Source organism: Cornus florida, unplaced genomic scaffold (genome assembly GCF_030987335.1).
Source record: "Cornus florida cultivar Cherokee Brave unplaced genomic scaffold, ASM3098733v1 CherokeeBrave_3.0.0_Hap2_Chr11, whole genome shotgun sequence".
Classification (NCBI taxonomy): Eukaryota; Viridiplantae; Streptophyta; class Magnoliopsida; order Cornales; family Cornaceae; genus Cornus; species Cornus florida.
The window spans coordinates 128,539,909-128,560,643 of NW_026775581.1; the positions used below are offsets into that span (position 1 = coordinate 128,539,909).

Below are 20,735 nucleotides of genomic sequence, written 5' to 3' on the forward strand. Positions count from 1 at the left end.
TTTAGACTTATTTCGTTTTAAAGTACTCCGTTAAGTAGCGAGCAAGTAAACCCAAATTCACACAGCGAGGTCCTTCGCAACTCTTCCTTTCGATCTTTCGTCTGTCTTTGTGAATCTACGACCATGGTGCTCGAGGTCAGCCCTTCAATCTCATACGCTTGCATCTTCATCCCTTAATTCCCTATTATTTTCATGTGTATTGCTAACTAGGGTTTTTGATCGATCTTTCAATATGCATCAGGCGACAATGATCTGCATCGATAACTCTGAATGGATGCGAAACGGCGATTACTCTCCCAACAGGTTTCAAGCTCAAGCCGACGCTGTTAATCTTATTTGTGGGGCCAAAACCCAGGTCACCAATCTTCTTCGACTTTTACTTTCTTTCGTATACATGTATTTGTCTCTCTCTATACATATGTATGCATATGCACATTAATTGATATATTTGTATGATTGTGTGTTAAGGCTTAAATTAGCCGGTTTTGTTTAATTTTTGCAATTCAATCCCTTTCATTGCTTTTGGGTTTGTATCTGATGTGTAGTTGTTTTGGAATTTTGTTTCTGGGAGTTTGTAACAGTCTAATCCGGAGAACACTGTTGGAGTTCTGACCATGGCCGGGAAAGGGGTTCGCGTATTGGTTACTCCTACTAGTGATCTTGGAAAGATCTTAGCCTGCATGCACGGTTAGCTTCGTTACTAGAATTTATTTTTTTGAATAGTTTATGGTCTCTTGGCACAATCCCAATCTGATATTTTGCAATTAGAACATCGAGAAGTGGCTATAATTTTTGAATTCAAAAAAATAGAAGTCATAGAAAGAGATTTGTGTACTTATTTGGGTAATGAAAATTGCATATGTGGGTTTGATTGGTGATAGCGTGTACAGTTTCTTTGGGACATATTTGCTAGTTTCTTAGAGGAAATATAATGCAGATGCTGTTTAACAACCAGTGAAAGTTTTGATCTTTGATTAAGAATTCTGCTACCAATGATTTGAATGTGCATGACAGGATATTACTCCCTTTAGGACTTCAACACTTAGCCATGATATGCCTTGGTGGCCAAACTTGGTTATTTTATTCTTACTCAATGTAGCACATGTACTTCTACAACGGAATCATATCCCAATACCAATATACTTCTATACTCAGAAATAAACATTTGATAGTTTCTAGACATCACATGATTTGACAATTGCAGTACCCTATGAATGTCACCGCTACGTGGGTGAGTTGTTGCTGGGTGCTTTCATCACTGCACCAAGCCAATCCTTATATTGAATATGTGTATGATATTTCTCATAGGAACACATGCCTATTACACCTTGAAAATTCAAAGCAGCATTTATTTTATAATAATATCACACTATAATTTTACATTTAGGGTTTAAAATACTTGGAAAAGAAGAATAATTAAGACATAATAATAGTATATCATGTCTAATTTAGTCCAAAATCAATTAATGCAACATGACTCCCAGCCTTTTGGTTTTGGTGTCATTTATTATATTATGAGATAGAAATTCAAATAATTGATAGCTTCATAAAAGACCGTGTATGCCAAATGTTAGTCACAATGTGCACACACACACACGCACATCTATTTATATAATGAGACACAATTATTATTATTTTTTTAATTTTTTTGCTAAATATGGATTTTATGAAGAATTAAAAGGAAATTAATCGAACCGCTATTGGCACAGAATGTTGACATATGCATAAATTGAGTGTGGTAGAAATGCGAATGTTAAGATGGATTTGCGGTAAGACTAGAAAGGATAGAATTTGAAATGACAACATTCGTGAGATAGTTGAAGTAGCACAAATTGGAGATAAAATGAGAGAAAATCGGATAAGATGGTCTAAATATGTGCAAAGAAGATCTTTAGCTGCGTTGGTTAGGAATATTGACATACGATATTCCTAACCAGCGTTGGTTAACGTGAGTAGAGTTAGTAAAGAAGGATATGATAGCTTGTTTGACCGAGACTATGGCTTTAAACAAAGCGGAATGGAAACATACGATTCACCCCAAGTAGTCGGGATAAAGGATTTTATGAAAAAATCTATGATACATCAGAAGCGAAGGGCACATCCTACTGAAATAGAACATTTTTTTCCCTGACAAGTAGAATTTTATTATAAACACCAATAGGGGAGCGAACCCAAAGAACAACTGGAAAAAAAAAAAAAAAAAAAAAAAAAAAAGGAAAAAAAAAAAAAGAAAGAAAAAATCTATAGCTTTAAAGTCTCAAACTATCCAAAAATCACCCATAGATTTTCAAGAAAAGAGATAGTTCAGGATATGGTGCGTTAACATCCAAATCGGATCTTCAGCACCATCACAAGACCACCTATTTTTCCCACATCAAAACCCCCACCAAATACAAAGGGGTCTGGCCCTCCATGGGTCTCTATCTTGGCTTACCACTACATATCTCCTTCAAGCCTCAAGCACTTTGATCTTGGTCTCTGGCAAAACCCTTTCAACGCCAAAGATAGTGAAAAACATAGCCCAGACATCCCTTGCCATTGGGTTATATCAGAGAAGATGTCTAATTGACTCCTCATCCTCTTACACATGTAGCAGCAATTAATAACCATCTGCCTCATCTTCTTCAAATTGTCCAACATTAGAATTCTTGTGCAACCTTAGAATTCTTTCAAGGACCATTGTCCATCCAAAGAAAGCTACCTCGAGAGGGACTTTAGATCTCTAAATTGTTTTCCATGGGAAGGTGGGCACTTGATCTCCGTAGAGGATCTGATAATAAGACTTCACCATAAAACCTCCATGCTTAGAGCCCACCCAATTCCACTCATCGTGGGTAATTGGGTTTTTCCCTTGGCAAAACTGGGATAGTTGAGCCAGAAGATCCCGATTCAAGATAAATTGATGAGTTAGAATCATCTACACTCCCAATGTGCCTATGATGTAGCACCAGGTGGACTGTTAGCTAGTGTCTATCATCTTACGAGAATATAGTATGGTGTGGATCAACCAGAAAGTATTTGCCACAAGGAGGAATAGTGGCCGACTGTTATCACCTTTAAAAACTGTGGTACGGCATTGGATACTCTAGAAAGTATGGTGTGGATCAACCAGAAAGTATTTGCCACAAGGAGGAATAGTGGCCAACTGTTATCACCTTTAAAGACTGGTATAACATTGGATACTCAGATTTGTTTTAACTCAACACTCGTCTCTTACTTATCAAAAAAAAAAAAAAACATTGGATACTCAGATTGAGCGTTATATTCAGGATTGGGAATTGGATGATATTGTAGTTTGTTTTGGTTAGATTGTACAAGCAGGAGGGTGTGGAGAGCGTGGATGATTAGAAAAGAGATTGCCAACATATCATAATATTCCCATTCATCCACACTTATTCAAACCCTTGAAAAAAAGGTTAGCCCAGGAAATGGACGGAATTCGCCTGTTTTCTCCATCCCATATCTCCAAAGTTGTTTGCCTATTAAAGCTATATTGAATGAGGTAAATTCTCTTATATTGGAACCACCCATTCGAAGAGGACCAAGAGGTCTACAATTTTTTTCCAGTTCACCAAGTAATACTTGCATCTCTCATTCATTGCCACACGAAGTTACAAAAGAGGAGAAAATCTGGAATAAAGAGAGGTAGTAGGTGGGAAGATTTGAAAGAGTACTCTTTAATAAGGTAAGATGGCCTCCTTTCGATAGACATTTTTTCCCATCTAGGTAGCCTTTTCTTGACCCTTTCCATCACTGGAGTCCAAATAAATGCCACCTTCAATGAGCTCCCAAAGGAAGACTCGAGCAAGACACCGAAAAGGTTCCAAGACCACCTATTATGATATTGGCTAACACGAATATGCTATTAAATTTCCCCACCGGAACAATCTCTCCATTTTTAATATTTATTTTCAGACTGGAGATTACCTGAAAACACACCAACACACATCTTAGGTATCTCAAATGCTTCTTTGTCGAGCACTATAGTATCATCTGTGAATAAAAGGTGTTAAATCTCTATCCGAGTTGTTGTACTGTCTCAAACCTTTCTAGCTACTGAAAAAACATGTTGGGAATCCATTCACCAGAATCGAGATTCTCACCATGGAGATGCAAAAAATAATTCCTCCACCTCTTTTCAAAGCCTATTTGCTCCATAATATATATAACAAAAATGCACAGTGAACGTGGTCATAGGCTTTCTCAATATCCAACTTGCAAACAATTTCTTAGACACCTCACTTCTAATTCTAGAATCCTCACATTCATTGGCAATGAGAACTGCATCCAAGATTTGTCCACCTCCAACAAAAAGCATTTTGAGTGTTCAAGATACACCATTAATAGGACCCTAGAAACAAGGGGATTAAACATAGTTCGAGGAACCGGCCAATTTGGCCCGAGTCCCAACTCGGTCGAATTGTAATGGACTCTATTCGTGTCTCCCCAATTTTTCGGTAGGACTCACAAATCACAACAGACTTGGTTGGAATCAGTGAGAATTGGGCAAAACTTGGGAAAATTGATCGGCCTTGGCCAAGTCAGCACAGTATCGGTCGGGTCACTTTGCTGACGATTGTGCACCTTTATAAAACATCCAGTTTCTCCATTATACTTCAAACACACAAGATCAAAATTCACTCTCACTTGCATGAAGTAGAAGAGAGAGAAGGGAATAGAGAAGAAAATTGAGGGATTATATATTTATTTATTTTTTAAAAAAACGAGAGTAAAAACAGATCGAGAATAATGGGACAGATAAGATCTCTCGAGGACATTGTTGATTTTTTGGCCTCTTTGAAGGCTTAGTGGTCTTTGATTTTTGTTGTTCCTTTGGGATGCACTCCCCTTTTAAGCGTTTTTTATACAATTCTTACTTATCAAAAAAAATAAAATAATGGGACAGATAAAAAAAGAAAGAATAAAACTTCTATTTGATTCTTGTGAAAACTGAAAAAAGGGAATAAACTAGGTTTCAAGTACGACGACAAAAAGGAGAAGATGAGAGAGAAATAGCCAAAAGACTTACTTAAAGATGTTAAATTTAGGGTGCTAGCGTGACCACGTGAGATTTTGGCTGGAGATTTTTGGTGCGGCCACATGAGACTACGGCGTGAGAGAAGCTCGCTTGTCTCTCTCATTCCCTTCTCAATTTTCTTCTTTTACTTTCTTTAGTTGCTGTGTGTGAAACTTGAAGGTTAAAGTTCCTGAAGATAAATTATCTTATGCATTTATCCGCAACATATGATGATGAGATATAATAAATCAACAGTTTATAAAGAATTGAATATAAAAAATGGCCAAAAAATAAAATAAAATAGAGCAACTATTGTCGAGGTACAATATAATTAGATATATATTTTATGTCATAAACTTTATATGTTTCGTTATTAATCTATTTTTACTCATTAATGTAATAAAAAAGTATATATTATTAAGCCTTAAATAATGACATTGACTTAGGGTTTATGTATAGGTCCATTATTTGCCTAAAATAATTTTTTAAAATTTAGGAAAAATAACTACAATACATTAAAAGCCATATTTAGTATTTTATATTGTAAAAATTTGTGTATAGGTGCATTTTGGGACTTTGTGTAAGGTCAAAAAAATTCATGACCGCAATAGTAGACTCTGTTATGTTACACCTGATACAGCTTCACGTCCGTTCGAATGTGCCCGTTTTGTGAAGGGTGTAATCTTCATTTTTATTCATTAATTGATTTTCTTTTTTTGACTGTCCGATGTGGTTAAGTTTCATTGTTTCTTAATTCAGGCTTAGAAATAGGTGGTGAGATGAACTTGGCAGCAGGGATCCAGGTGGCTCAATTGGCTCTCAAGCACCGCCAAAATAAAAAGCAGCAACAAAGGATTATTGTATTTGCTGGAAGGTAATTACCCATGTGCCTTATTTGCATATTTTGATCTCCCAGCAGCTTGCATGGGTGGGACATACATCCTCATTTCAAATTATTCTTTCAGTCCTGTCAAATATGACAAGAAGGTATTGGAGATGATAGGAAGGAAGTTAAAAAAGAACAGTGTAGCTCTCGATATTGTTGACTTTGGTGAAGAAGATGATGGAAAGCCAGAAAAGCTCGAGGGACTTCTTTCTGCTGTTAATAACAATGACAGCAGTCACATTGTTCACGTTCCTTCTGGTTCAAGTGCTCTTTCTGATGTTCTTATAAGGTTACTTGTCATGCTTCTATATGCACTTACTCGTGTTAATATTTAATATACATTTTGAGTTATATTTTATTATTTATTATTTTTTCCATTGTAGTACTCCTATCTTTACTGGGGATGGCGAAGGTGGCAGTGGTTTTGCGGCAGCGGCGGCAGCAGCTGCAGCTGGTGGTGTATCTGGTTTTGATTTTGGTGTGGATCCAAATCTGGATCCTGAACTGGCCCTTGCTCTGCGAGTTTCAATGGAAGAGGAGAGGGCAAGGCAAGAAGCAGCTGCTAAGAAGGCTGCAGAGGATGCTGCGAAACAAGAAAAAGGAGGTGAACAACAATCAACTTCACAAGATGCAACTATGGCTGAAAATGTCAGTGTTGCAGCTTCTGAAGCAGAAAATAAGACAACTGATCTAACGGTTAGTGTTCTATTTCGCTTTTTGATCTTATATTGCCTCCTTTCTAAGTGCTGTGCTTAATAGTCAAAGCCCGTTTACGCTATACACACTATTCTAAATGTGGAAAGGACTTGCGGACTATATGGCATTGATATGGACATGAGATATGTTTCCAATGTATCCGGGTGTGCACTAAAAAGAATTTCTAGCAATTAATTATGAAAAAAAAATTCTGGCAATTCAATTTTACTGTATTTTACTTGAAATTCTCTTATTATGATCACTTGTTACATCAAGAAGCGATGATAAAGTACACACGTTAAATAATATATGTGCATAAAATTACCATTTTACTCTAAAACAAGAATGTTAAACAATGTGAATGTTTAGCCCTGTCATCATGTCCTTGGATTTGCGAATTATATAAATCGAATGTGTAGAAATGTACCCACACGTGATAAACTTTCTCAAATTAAATGTAACATAAGTACTCGATTAGCACGTCATACACGCTGCCTGCATGTTCTAAAGGCTTGATTTTTCTTTCCTTTATCTGTAAACTATTAATCATTTTATTTAATTTTTGCATTCACAACCATGTGCTTGTATAAGTTCCGTTTTGAAAATGTGATCAACATAAATTGGAAAAGGACTTTCCTTGAGGTTTAGTTTCGGTGATTTTCTTCATTTATCATGAATCACACCATGCAAATTTTTTTGGTGAGTGTGGGTTTTTGCGCAACAGTAAGGTTGCTCCATTGTTACTAGAGGTCACAAGTTTGAAACTGGAAACATCCTCACCACATGTCGGCTGTAAGTCTGCATATATTTGACCCTCCACAGACCCCACAATGGCGGGAGCCTCGTTCCTTTAACCTGCATAAAATTTTGGGCTTATCTAATGTACGCCTTTAAGTTTCAGACTCATTTGCTTTACAATTTAAAATTCCATAGCTTGTCATAATAGGTTTAGCATGTGAAAATTACAGTGTTGGTTAACAAAAAAACTGGTTGTTGTTGGGCTGGTGCCCCTAGCCGCTTCATGAATGGACGTGTTTCATTTTAAATTGAATGAAGCTTTTGGACATCTCTAAATTCCATTCTTGGTTGTGGTTATATATAAAGGTTACTAACTCAATGTAAACGGAACAGCAATGTAAAGTGGCATTGATGCTGATCACTGTGCTGTCAGTTCTGGCGTCATGGAACACCTTGAACACGTTGAAATTTAACCACCACCTATTTTGATTTTTTGTTTTTAGAATCCACACATTTCTTTGAGTCTTTTTTGCAACTATCATTTATTTTGTTTCTAAAGGTACTTTCTAACTTAGATTGTGAGAGAGAGTGTTCTGAGGTAGTTAATGATGGGATAGAAGTCAAATTAAGTGACCAAGCATGGATGGGAAAATCCCCTCCCTCCAATACTATTCAAAGGAACTTTAAAGCAGAGACTGATTTCTGTGTTTGCTGCAAAGTAGCCACCATAGAGTAGAAGAACTGGCAACATTGCTACCCACCATGAAAGACCTCTGTTCCAAGAATCTGATCAATATATTTTTGGGAAGTTGGTGAGAAAAGTTGACATTACTGGTAATTTCTGTGACTAATAAAAGGAAGGCGATGACTTCAAAGGAAACTAATAGTTGAATTTTTTAGATGATCATCAATGCTTATAAAATAAAATATTATTTTTTTAGTTAACATCACTTTTGTGACTTTGGAACACTTCTTTGTACCCTTTCATGCCCACCACCTTTTATTTTTAATTTTTTAATAAAATTAGTTCAAATCCAGAACACGGCTACAGATGTGGGCACAGTGCAGCAGATGCGAGGTGTGACAGACGTTACAAAATGATTTTGAAAATCGGGATCATGTGGACGTATTTTTCCCCATATGTGGAAAAATATCTGGTAACAGACATTACAAGTTACAACTCCTTATGTGGAGGTGTTTTCCCTTGAAGCAATGCCCGTGTAGTCACAATCCATTTGGGGATCATGAAAGGGAAGTTTTGACAATCTTAGTTATAGAGAGTTGATGCTACACATGTCCCTTGGGGTGACAAAGCTAGATATTGCGAGTGAAATGGGAACCTGACCCTGTGACAACTAGACATAAGTTTTTACCTAATTGGATTGCTTGGGTATTTCATTAAAAATAACAAATCATTTTTAGTAGTTTAACGATATAGTAGGGGTGGGCATAGTAGTGAAGGATAAACCCCCTAAATCAATCCCATCTTCAATCCAACTTGGTAGAAGTTGCCGAGTATCAATGTTTTTGTTTGTTGTATTTTTTCCTCCATCAAACAATGGTTCTTTTTGGCTCACCATTTCATTAAAAGAAGTTCAGAACGTTTTGAATCTTCTTTCATGTCTTTTGGCTGTTGATCTATTTGTACCTCGCTTGTGATTTACAGTTATCAGTAGTCAGTATAATTAATACTTAGTTGAATTCGCCTTGGATTTACAGGATGATGAGAATGCTCTACTGCAGCAGGCCCTTGCTATGTCAATGGATGACCCTGTTGCTAGTGTTGCTGTGCGAGACACAGATATGTCAGAGGCAGCTGCGGATGATCAAGACTTGGCTCTCGGTGAGTTGTTTTATCTGTTTGAGCCTTGTGTGTTTTGTGTCTCATTAATGACTTTGTGTCAGTGGTGCATGGAATTTATATCCTTATTAGTATTTCATTGGTGTTTATACTTCAAGTATATATACTTAAGCGCACGTCTCTTTTTTAATATTTTAATCCATAGCTACATTGCATGTAATTAAGTGGGCTTCAAAATAAGATGTCCTTTCTTGCACATTTGCTCAACTTCAGACATATAATCTGGTCAAGCATGTGCGAGGAATAACTAAACAAGATGGCTTTGATTTCACCATGTTCCAATTACATGTTCTGTTTAAGTTACATTCTCCCTAGTGTTCTGTTTTCCAGTTACACAGTGCTGGTCCCGATAGTGCATGGTGCTGGGAGGGTAGAGTGGGTACTAACCCCTAATATTACTTTCACAAAGTTACCGTTACACCAATGTTTGATCTTTTTTCATGCATAGTCTCATGAGAGATGTGCAACTTAACTAAGTCTTTCTAGCTACAGTTTGGAACTGCCGGGGCCATTTGGAGGGTGATTTGGCTAGTTTTGAAATTACAATCACCAGGTTTTTCAACAGTGTATAGAAGGACTTGCCTAGGTTTATATGCTTGGTGAAATTTTGGGGCACATTACGTGTTATCCCCTCCCACCTCCATACTTAGTTGTACATAAATTTCTTAAATTTAGTGTGTTAAATTAATTTAAAATTTTCTATACCAAGATTTATACTTCATCAATTTAAGAAATTTTTTCTACTTTTACAAATCTCCTGATATATTTTGCTTCTTGTGGTACATGCAGCTCTTCAATTGTCAGTGCAGGACAGTACAAAAGATCAAGCAAGCCAGACAGACATGAACAAGCTATTGACAGACCAGTCGTTTGTTTCGTCTATCCTTGCTTCGGTATGTGTTCTTTATTGCCAATACAAATTTTTTATGTGCCAGCCCCCACCCTTTCACCCACTCACACTGTAGAAAAGAAAGTCCTGGAAAAAACAAGAATAAGATCACGTTTCAAGTTTATTATATTTTTTTTCCCGGAAAATGTTTTCATTTCACAATGCATTAAATGTGCTCTTACAGCTTCCAGGAGTCGATCCAAATGATCCTTCAGTCAAAGATTTGCTCGCATCTATGCAAAATCAGTCTGAGGTGAGGTCATCTATCTTAAAAGGTTCAGCTTTTCAGAAAGTGTCATGTTGTTACCTCTGATTTCATCTGTTAGAGTTTGTTCTTTGTATATTTATGGTTTTTTTTAGTTACCTTTCTTCTTCTTTTTTTTTTTTAGAAGGATGCATGGTAAATTTAGACACGCTCGTCATGATATATAATACTCTTTTTCTAGATAACTAATCTCTACGAAGAACGCTGTCATATGTCAATATTTACCATGGTATCCAACCCCGTCTTAGTTGCGGTTTACCTTTTTATTTATTATTATAATAATTATTATTTTGGTTTTTTTCTCCCCGGATTTTGGGGGGAGGAGGTGGTGGTCGGGTTATTGAGGACCAAAAAGAGAGATAATGTGAAGGGCATTTATGATCAGAGAAATATACCGCCACAAGTTAAAGCCCAAAGCCTTGCTTGGGAAATTAGGGGAAATAGTGGAGCATTTATGTTTGTTGAAAAATTCTCTTTTTGTTGTTAGGTATATAAACCATCTATGTATGTATCCTTTTTCTCTTTAACCCTTAAAACTTGGATTCTGCAAAGGAAAGATTCTGTCAGCCATATTTTACTTATAAATTTAAAAAGAAAGAATGATTTTGTCGTTCATGCTTTGCATCAGTAGGTAAGCATGACCCCAAGCCACACATGCAGGCAGTGCAATTTTCGCAATCATAGGTTTAATTGGCATTTGCCGATTGTCTTTTAGCCATTTTCTTTTTAGTTTGTGTGGTGCTGAATTGGGTTTGGTATTTTTTCGCTGTCTTTGTTAACAGTATTGGGTTCTTATATTATTCAAAGAGTATCAAATATGTAGAGTTTCTTTTTGTATATTATATGGACGATCTGATTCACAAGTACTGTAATTGGGATTTAAACTTTTATCTTTATCTCCGGAGCGTCGAAGGAAAGATCTTTCTTTGAAGAATTTTTTTCTATTTTTATACTTAGAATTGATCGGTCGTACCTGCCCACTAATCCAATATGAATAACTTAGTATTCACTCGGTTTTTGGATCATATAATTATTATGTAGGAGAGATGGCCGAGTGGTTCAAGGCGTAGCATTGGAACTGCCATGTAGGCTTTTGTTTACTGAGGGTTCGAATCCCTCTCTTTCCGTACCTTCACCTAATTCACCGATGTTACTGACCGCAATGTGTCAAATAACAATTGATCACCTTTTTCTGATGTTTGAAGAAAAAAAAAAAAAACCTTTTTCTGAAAGTGACCATTGCTACATCAGAAATTGGGATCATTCTTAGCATGAGAGTCCGTTAGGCTATGGTGCTTTACTAAGAACCTAAATCAACGGTAATCATTGTAAGACAGTTGATCATGTTGCTTGTGTCAGCGTTGAGGGGGGATTTGTCTACATACAGTTTAAATTTTTAGATGTTACGAATTCTTTGTAATTCCATTGTTGATTGTTCTTGGTAGTCCCAGCAGAAGAAGAATGAGGATAAAGGACCAAACGAGGAGGAGAAGTGATGCTGCCCTGGGATTGACATCTGATGTCAGGTGTGATTTCTGAACGTACCTAGTTTGTGTTGTCCAGCAGCTCCTTATAGAAATGCTTCCAATTTGTCAGACTAATCTTTACCTACCTTTCAGTACTCTTGATCGTGCATTATTAGTTATTGGATCTCTAGCTTTGCAATTAATTTTTTTGGTGCAACTTTTGCTTTGCAGGTCAAACAGTTGTTCATTGTGGCTGAAATGGTGATGGTTTTTATTCATCTAGAGAGGGCTGTAGAACAGACCATCCTTGTTTTCATGGAAGGGGCAAAATTAAATGTGATATCTGTAGTGTTTCAATTCAATTTATAAGAGTTGTTTCCTTTAAAGTGGTATTTCAACTCTGTTTTTTAATGGTACAGTAACTTTTATGGACATAGTAAATATTCTCTTCGGGTTGGTTTGGGGCTGGGAGAAGGGTTTATGGTTACAGTAGATGTCCTTTGAAGGCGTGCATTGTCCGGTGTATGGAAATGCTGCACGGGGTAATTGGAGGGGAAAGTGGAGGGAACCTCTGACATTATTTTTGCCAAAGTGGACTGTGGTTCTCCATCTTGAACTCCCCAATCAAAGTTTGTACCATTGCATGATTTCGTTGGCATCATTATTTAATCTTTTATGGAACTAAAACATAAACATTTGTGTGCACCTCCATTAATAATCTAATGTGTTCTTTATGCACTTGAAAGATGCTGTGCTTTTCGTGCTTGCTTTGGTAGCAGGGTCCTACGGCTTGTATTGCTTAATGAGAGTGCTTTTGTTGCAGTCTTAAAATGTGTTTGATTCGTGTCGTTTTATGGCACTTAAATTTGCTCAAACAAGTTTATATATATCGATTGTTCTCATTTCTGCAATATTTTCCTCTACAGGGTGTTGTGAATCTGTGTTGATTTGTGAGGTTTTATTCTTGTTCAAACCAGAGTTATATTATGCTTATCATTTCAGATATATTTTCCTTTAGGGGTTTTGGTGTTGTTTTACATAGGCGTGCAGATGGTTTGGATTGGACCGGAATTCGGTTTGGGAATATTTTGGAGCCAAACTATTTCTAACGGTTCATAAAATTTGAGGTTTGAAACCAAACAGAATTGTGAAGGCAATGAAATCGAACCAAATCAAATTGTGAGAAAACGATTTAGTTCAGTTCGGTTCGGTTTCACGGTTATAGACTTCTTTAATGTATATAAATAATATATAATATAATTTTCTATTCTAATATAATTTTTTATTACATATTATGATATATAGTTGGGTGGTTAAAAGACTATAATTTTATTATTCTCTTATTTATATAATACAAAATATATAAATATATATATAATTTATAAAACAGTTTGGTTCGGAACCTTAAGCAACTTTTTAGAGACAGTTATATATTTTTGGAACTGCGAATGGTGAAAAATTCAAACCAAACTTACTGTCTAGTTTGGTCCGATTCAACTTATAGGCTTAACTGATTTTTTTGTGCATCCCTAATTTTACATCAATATATGTAATTTGGGAGTTGTAATTTAGAAAAATACACGCAATGTTAGAAAAATATTTTGTTAAAGTATGAGCTTTATTTTCTCTAGTTATTTGGAAGTTTGGAATTATATGTATTTATTATTATTATTCTTATTGTTGGGAAATGCAGGAATCAATTTTAAAAAGTTTACAAGATTTTGAAAAATACCACGTCCCACATTATATGTGCGGCGATCCTTGGAAAAAAAAATGTCAATCTTTAACACTGTTATCCTTGTAGGTTTGTAAAATTAAACCTCACTGTTTGACGGGAAAAAACAGTTCTTAGATCTTGAATATTCAAGATCGGAGTGTGGCTCGGACACAACCGGGGAATGATTCCAGGTGACAACAATAACAATCAATTCGATCGGTATCTTTTATACACACATATATACACACATACATATAATATATATATATATGGTGATCCCAATTAGGCACATCAGGGGAGAAAGATGAAGAATCCCATCCATTTTGGAGGTGACAATAGTGCACATAATAGATGTGTACATTCATCCTAACCATTTATTCATAAAATTAAAGTTGTGTACAATATTAATTTACGATAACTTGTATTTAGATGAGTGTGAGTTCTTCATGGCAGAGACTGTGGCTATGCACATTATGCCAACAAATGCCTCCGGTGCATACCTTGGAGTTGACCCGACACGGACGGAGTTGAAAAACCAGCATAGCATCAATCAAAAGAGCCAGCATTACCATGATCACAGAAGATGTTGCAGAGAGAGAGAAGAGAGAGAGTGTAGAGAAACCACCAACCCTAAAATTGCTACTGAAGAAGCCTCCCAGATCTAACAACTTGAGCATCAACGTGTTTACACCCCACACATAGTTCCAATTACATATCAGAGCATCCGAGACTCTCATCTTCGTCATTTAAAGCATCATCAAAGACTTGCTTCACTGATAAATAACAGTATATTAGTAGTTGCAGAGAGAGAGAGAGTGAGAGATGAGGGTAGGTGATTCTGGTGTGTGACTGTGTGAGAGATTGAAATGTATATTAACAATTAATTGCAAGGCTCGTGAATTGAATATCTCTAGTTGTCGGTGCTTTGTGGGTAGGTCAATACATTTAATGTATAGCCAGCTCTCCAACCTCTCTCCAGTACTTGAATTAAAGAGGACTTTAAACATGTAGTAGTGGACCATCCAAGACATTTTGGCAACCCAGAAGTCAAGTTCTACGGATTAGGAGTTCAGATTTCCAATGCCACAACCAAAATCTTAATTATGTAGCCCAAACCAATGAGAGATTACTAGTTGGTTGAGTGGTTGGGCATACAATAGGTCAATTTTGAACCAAACCGACTCTAAAGTTGACACATTATTCGTATGGTTTGTTGTGATTGATCCAGACTACGTGATTTCGAACTATCTCCAACTGTTTTTGACAAGAATAATGTTAGGTCTGTTGATAGGTTCAGGTGTCTGTTATAATATCGTCAAAAATATATACATTTATATAAATTAGTTATCTGTTTATGAATATCAGTATATAGACTGACAAATTCTTGTATTTGTCCATGCTATAGTATTGCTAATACAACTGCTGTTTATGTGATCTTTTTTATTCACAAAATAAAAATGATAAATAAACTGAGCCAAATATCTGTTATGTATATAATATATATAATACGCATAAAGGAGGAGAGAGATGGATGGAAATGTGCAGTGAGGGATTAGAATTGTCACCATGTTTCAGGTTGTTAGAGGTAAAAAGGGCTACACTTTCAATGCCTGGTTACGCAAAATAGTCAAGTGAATATCTCACACAACCAACTGATTTTTTTTTTTTTTTTTTTTGAAAGGATAAGCAATTCACACGTTGTGATTTGACACTGAAGGTTATTTACGTAGATAGAACCTGCTCTCAACTTTAAATCATGTCACCGCAATCTAATACCACCATTTGATATTGTTGTGTAGGGTGAGCATTGTTGGCAATGCATCAATGCATTAAAATTAAAATTGCAAGAAATTTAGTTTAAATTTATCCGTATTAGCTCATGCTACTCTCTTTCCAATTCTCCCACCAAATCAAATCATTTCCTAACCATGTACATTTTTTTTTTCCTGAGTGCATATGGATTTATCTCAAGTTTTTTTTTTTTTTTTTTTTAAAAAAAAGGGGGAAAAATGAAAGAATTAAAAATGAGGAAAAGATAAGCCATTAGATAAATTGTTTTTAATTTTTTTTGGAAGTTAAAGTTGTATAAATTGAATAATGTAATTATGTACATAGGGCAAAAACCCAAAGACAGAACAGGCCCAAGACAAAAGAGCCTAACAAACCACCATGGTCCAAGGCAAAGACAGATACAATCTAAAGCCCATACAACCCAAGACTGCTACTGGCTTAGCCCAAAAATTCAAAAACATACAAAGAACCGCATAGGTAACGGTTCTGTGGCAATCCGGTGTTACCCTGTCGAGCGCAGCCTCAAAAGGCACATGAGGAGGCTCCGGCGGTGGCAGGCAAATCCCAATCAAGCATGATTCTCCTAGCGAGGATTGAGTCCTTGATCGGAATCAGGAACTGAATGAATGGTTTGGCGAATCAATTAGGGCAAGTTCAGGGAAGCTCCACTCATTGTTGCTGATGACGCTAGACAGTTTGTGACTCAGTGGAATCTCTGATCTCTGGATGGCATCAGTACTCAGTCTGCGAATCAGAACCAATTATCTTCCCAAAAGTAAGTATCATCTCCATTACCAACTTTCTCCAAATTCCAATTTCATGAGCTTGCTTGAGAGATGTTGATGCTCCAAATGCATCTGTTACGATTTAGTTGCACTCTCACCCACTGGCACCATATGGTGTTCCTATTGTTTGATAAAATGCACCAAAGATGTTTAAGAATTGCAGCCTTGTTGAGCTTTTCTGAGATTAAAAACCCCAAACCACCACAAGAAATTCCTCAACACTTTGATCTCAGTTAGAACTGCCTTAGGCAGAATGAACAGACTAACCAATATTTTTTTTCCAAGTAAAAATGTCTACTTTTCCGCTCCCTTCCTGCACCACCAAACGCAAAATGGTGCCACCCTCCAAAAATCACGAGCGTGGGAACCCACACCACACCCTCTCCAAGCGTCAATCTAATTGGATAAGCTGGATTTTTCCAGCATGGGAAAGAAACTTTGAGGACCAGTGACTCACTCAATTGTGCAGTCATTAGTGCGCAATAAGGAAACCACAACAAGACATTTGACATTCTCAGTGTCTCTTTGACAACCTGAAAATTGCAAGTAAACATTTAACACCATTCCATCTGGACTAGGTACAGGCCAAAAGATCAAAAATTTAGTGTCTATATATGCACAGCCAATTTCTAACCTTCGATCCATAGGACATTTTGTTAAGATCTTCGAGGGCAAGTGGAGCTCCATTTGGCTTTTCTCTGAGATTGACAATTGCTCTTCCTGTAAGTTCACAAGAATGATAGTTCTTCTTACTGATAGTGAGAAATTGGAATGCAATTCAGGACTCTTTCTATGTGTGATATGCTAATCTGGTAGTTAACTAGGGCCTAAATGGTTAATTGTATCCTTGCAGTTTTTGCAAAAATAGGAAGTATTTGGCTATTTTCTAGATGGACACCCTTTTTTTTTTTTTTTTTTTCATGTCTGTATAATGTATTTTTTCTATAACTTTGCCTTCATCATTCCCAATGTCTTTTACAGTTATTCCTCCCGGAGGTTTGCATCAAGTAGCTGATGGCCAGCGTAAAGCTTTTGTGTGGCCCTATGAACCATTTTTAAAAATAATTACCAATGGAACAGATGTTTGTTTTGTGTGAATATAGAAAAGTTTTTTGGTCATAGAGAGAGAAGTTGGAATTTATGAAAGTTCCATATTTGTATTTTTGCAGAAAAGCTTCTGTGAATTCTTATCTGAGCCTGTCTTCAACTTCTATGTTCTCACTCAGATACTTGACACTCCAAATCATTGCAGCTGCAGTGGTAGACTCCCCTTCAAGTACCGTGTTAGTAGGTTGTCCTTGATCTCAGTGTCATCGAGCTTTTCTCCTGGTGGGAATGAATCTCTCTCTTTCATGGACTGTAATAAGTCCTCAGATGACTCTTTCCCATTTCTTCGTCTAGCAATCATCTCTCCAAAGATCTCCATGACCCTTCTACGTGCCTGCTTGATTTAATTGTTTGGATTAGAAATGAATCAGTAGTAAGTTTGAAGATGTTAGAAAATGCTTATTTCTTAGAATGTAATTTTATCTTCTTTTTTCAATATATTTTCAAAGTACGTATAGTGAGTATTTAATTTCTGGTGCATTTCTGTCCCAACAAGGGCTGATTATATTCTCCTCCTTTCTTTGGGTTAGACCTGGTTTAGAACCTGGCCTTTGCTACTTAATGTACTTGGGGCTACTTCATATCTTACTTTGATGCCTCTGTAGTGGTGCCGGGAATCATGACAGGGAATGATAGCATGCCATCGGAAACTTCAACATAGTCTCTTTGAGTTTTGTTCCAGAAAGGAAGGGTCTGTGACACTCATTAGCATGTCACACATTGCATCAAATGTAAGCTGCACATGAAGAGAATTTTTAGATAGGTTAGCAGTGCTTTGACTTCTTAAAAACTTGTAAGAACTGATCTCCAGATTGTCTTACTTCCTCATGTCTTTGAAATATTTAATTAGAATGGTTTTGCTACGATCTATTCCTTTCCTCCACCCTTTTGACCAGCAAAGTTCAATTGTTTAAAAGTGAACTGGCTTTGTATTGATTATCTATACTTTTTTATAGGATACAAAAATGAATTAATTAATGCACCATCTGAGTTGTAGACTTGAGTGTTGTTTGAAGGATATTCAAAGAATTACCAAATTTTTCAGTCTTTCACACAGCATGTTGTCAAATTTCTTGACAAACTAAGATAAAGCATTCATGGAGAAAGGATCGAATAGAAGACGCCTAATTCTTTTGTGACAATCCTGTGGAACAGATAGTAAACTCTTCTTTCCAAACACATCTGCCATTGATTTCACATACCCCTTGTTGAATACCCCTTTTTTGCGTGCTAAACACTTGCAGTAAACATATGGATTTGGCCAAACATCCTTGTTTTAAACCAGTTCCCATACCTATTTTCACCAAAGGAAGCAAGAGTACATCAGACTGGAAGAAAGGTGATTTTAGTAGAGATTGTTTCAAAATGAACCCACTAGTATGACTTCTGATGGGGAATCAGACACTAACTTTAGGCCAACTTCATGTTCATCGTAGACTATATAGGTAGAAGAGTGAATAGCATATCTATGAAAACACAAAGCGCATTACCCAATATATACTGAGAGGGGAAGAATGTTTTTTTCAGAAAACCTAGGTTGATGACCTAGTTTGGGCAGCATATTGAGTGAGAGTTATTGTTTTGGAGTTCAATGTAAGGTCCACTAAAATGTATGTTTCCTACTTTTATGATCCTCTACACATTCATTCTTCTAGGATTTATCTGTTCAATTTCAATAGCCAATTTTTTAAATACATACATATATATATATATATATATATATATATATATAAAATTTTTGTGGGTAAGGGGTGAGTATATTGAAAAGAAAAGAACTGTGAAGAACAAATACAAGCATGGCAAAGAGCCAAACAGTGTATAGACTAAGCAGGCTGCACAAGAAAGGCAAAGCCCGAACAGCGAGTAATGAAACTATGTCCTTTTGAGAAGACCTATCCTATGAAGGTGGCCAACTTTACTATGTATTAATAATGATTGGAACATCATATAAATAAAATTGGACCACTTCCGTACCTAAGGTATAGGTGCTTTTCTTTTCTCGTATTCAAGGCACTTTATTTCGGGGACATGGATGATATCTGGGCTTCCGAAAAGGAGATGTAAGAAAAATTACCAACTCGACCGAAGTCAAATATTATATTTGATAATTTACTAAAACCACCATTTGGGGGAGGATAGATTGTTATCAGTAATTTTGGTTTTCTAAGCTATTAATTCTTCTCCTTCCCTCATAAATATTTACTGTAACACAACAACTAATCCCATTCTGATTCTTTTGAGGTGGTGGGGAATTTCTAGTCTTTGACATACTTGTCAAACACCTACTATAGATATGGTACACGTGACGGAATTTATAATTTTTTTGTTCATTTAAACTATTGCGTTATAATTTTAGTAAGTAATTAATGACTTGCTTATTAACCACCATGAACCACACAGAATAAATTTCACTATATATGCTGCTAAGGGAAATAATTGATGTATAATTATTTTGAAAATGGGTAGGTGTGCATACCCATCAACTAAGTCCCCACTACCCCTCACCTAATGCTTTAAATACCTTAGAACCTTATCTGTAATAAACAATTGTCCTTTGGGAGCATGGTATTGACTACTTGGAATTGGAATAAAAAGAAATTAATTCTTTTTTCTTTTCTTTTGTTTTTTAATTAATTTTTTAAGGTAAGTAATAAGCTAATTTTTCTTCGGTTTTAATTCTAAAGATCCGATTTTATGGTTTAAAAAAAAAAAAAAAAACTTAATTTTTGCATAAAATACAAGATTATTAGCAATATACACACACAAACAAAAATGTGTTTTTTTTAGTCCCATAAAATCATTGATTGTGATTGCATTATCGCAACTAGGGATGGCAGGGGGTGGGGTGGAGATCTCATTCCCTATTCTCATCTCCGGCGAATTTTTTCATCCCAATCCCCGCTACCATACCAGCATAAATTTTCACTTCCATACCCCCATTCTTGTTCCCGCCCTGCCCCCTCTTTGCCCACCCATGCCCATGCCCATGCCCATGCCACGCCACCATAACTAGCTCATTTTTTGTTATAATTGCAGTTGCTTGGTCAGTTGAAGTAGGTTTCGAATTCAATAAATAAATGATTGTTTGCTTTTGTTGGAGAAAGAAAAGAGATTCTTCCATTGCTGAGAGAGAGAATAAAAAATAAAAGACTGTTTGCTAAGTTTTAAATTGTTCCCATTGTTATATATAAAAATATATATATATACTTATTTTAACATAGAGATATATATATATATCCAAGGGTGTTTTTGTAAACTTACACTATAAACGGCGCGAGCCGGATGGGTTTACCCTATCTCCATCCCTGTTGGGTTTAAAAAATTGTCATATTTCTATCTCCATTGACATAAAAGGGTCCCCAACCTTATCCTAAACAGGGTAGGATCCAACGGGAATAAAGATTTCGTCATCCCTGATCCTATGTGATTAGCATCCCTTTTATAAAAATTATAAGTTCTAAAAAGATTATTCTTTATTGTTAACAATAAAAAATAAATAGTTAACTGTTTATAGAGA

The 20,735-nt window shown here is 36.1% G+C and overlaps 1 protein-coding gene, 1 non-coding gene and 1 pseudogene across 3 annotated transcripts; 2 read left to right on the plus strand and 1 right to left on the minus strand.

The window, feature by feature from the left end:
- On the plus strand, positions 1-12,563 carry LOC132286689 (26S proteasome non-ATPase regulatory subunit 4 homolog). Of its 2 annotated transcripts, none has more exons than XM_059789056.1 (11): positions 1-135; positions 242-355; positions 582-687; positions 5,777-5,891; positions 5,983-6,192; positions 6,287-6,599; positions 9,057-9,180; positions 9,988-10,091; positions 10,272-10,340; positions 11,798-11,878; positions 12,050-12,563. In XM_059789056.1, exons 1-10 carry the CDS (start codon positions 124-126, stop codon positions 11,846-11,848), a joined length of 1,218 nt encoding a protein of 405 aa, XP_059645039.1. In that variant the 5' UTR covers positions 1-123; the 3' UTR covers positions 11,849-11,878; positions 12,050-12,563. The 2 variants fall into 2 exon arrangements, with proteins under 2 accessions (XP_059645039.1, XP_059645040.1); XM_059789057.1 differs by having other exon boundaries at positions 11,807-11,878.
- On the plus strand, positions 11,393-11,479 carry TRNAS-GGA (transfer RNA serine (anticodon GGA)). Its single transcript has one exon. It is a non-coding gene; the product is annotated as a tRNA-Ser (tRNA).
- A 3,495-nt stretch (positions 12,564-16,058) lies between the features above and the next one.
- LOC132282115 (beta-amyrin 11-oxidase-like) lies at positions 16,059-20,339 on the minus strand (annotated as a pseudogene).
- Positions 20,340-20,735: the final 396 nt, after the last annotated feature.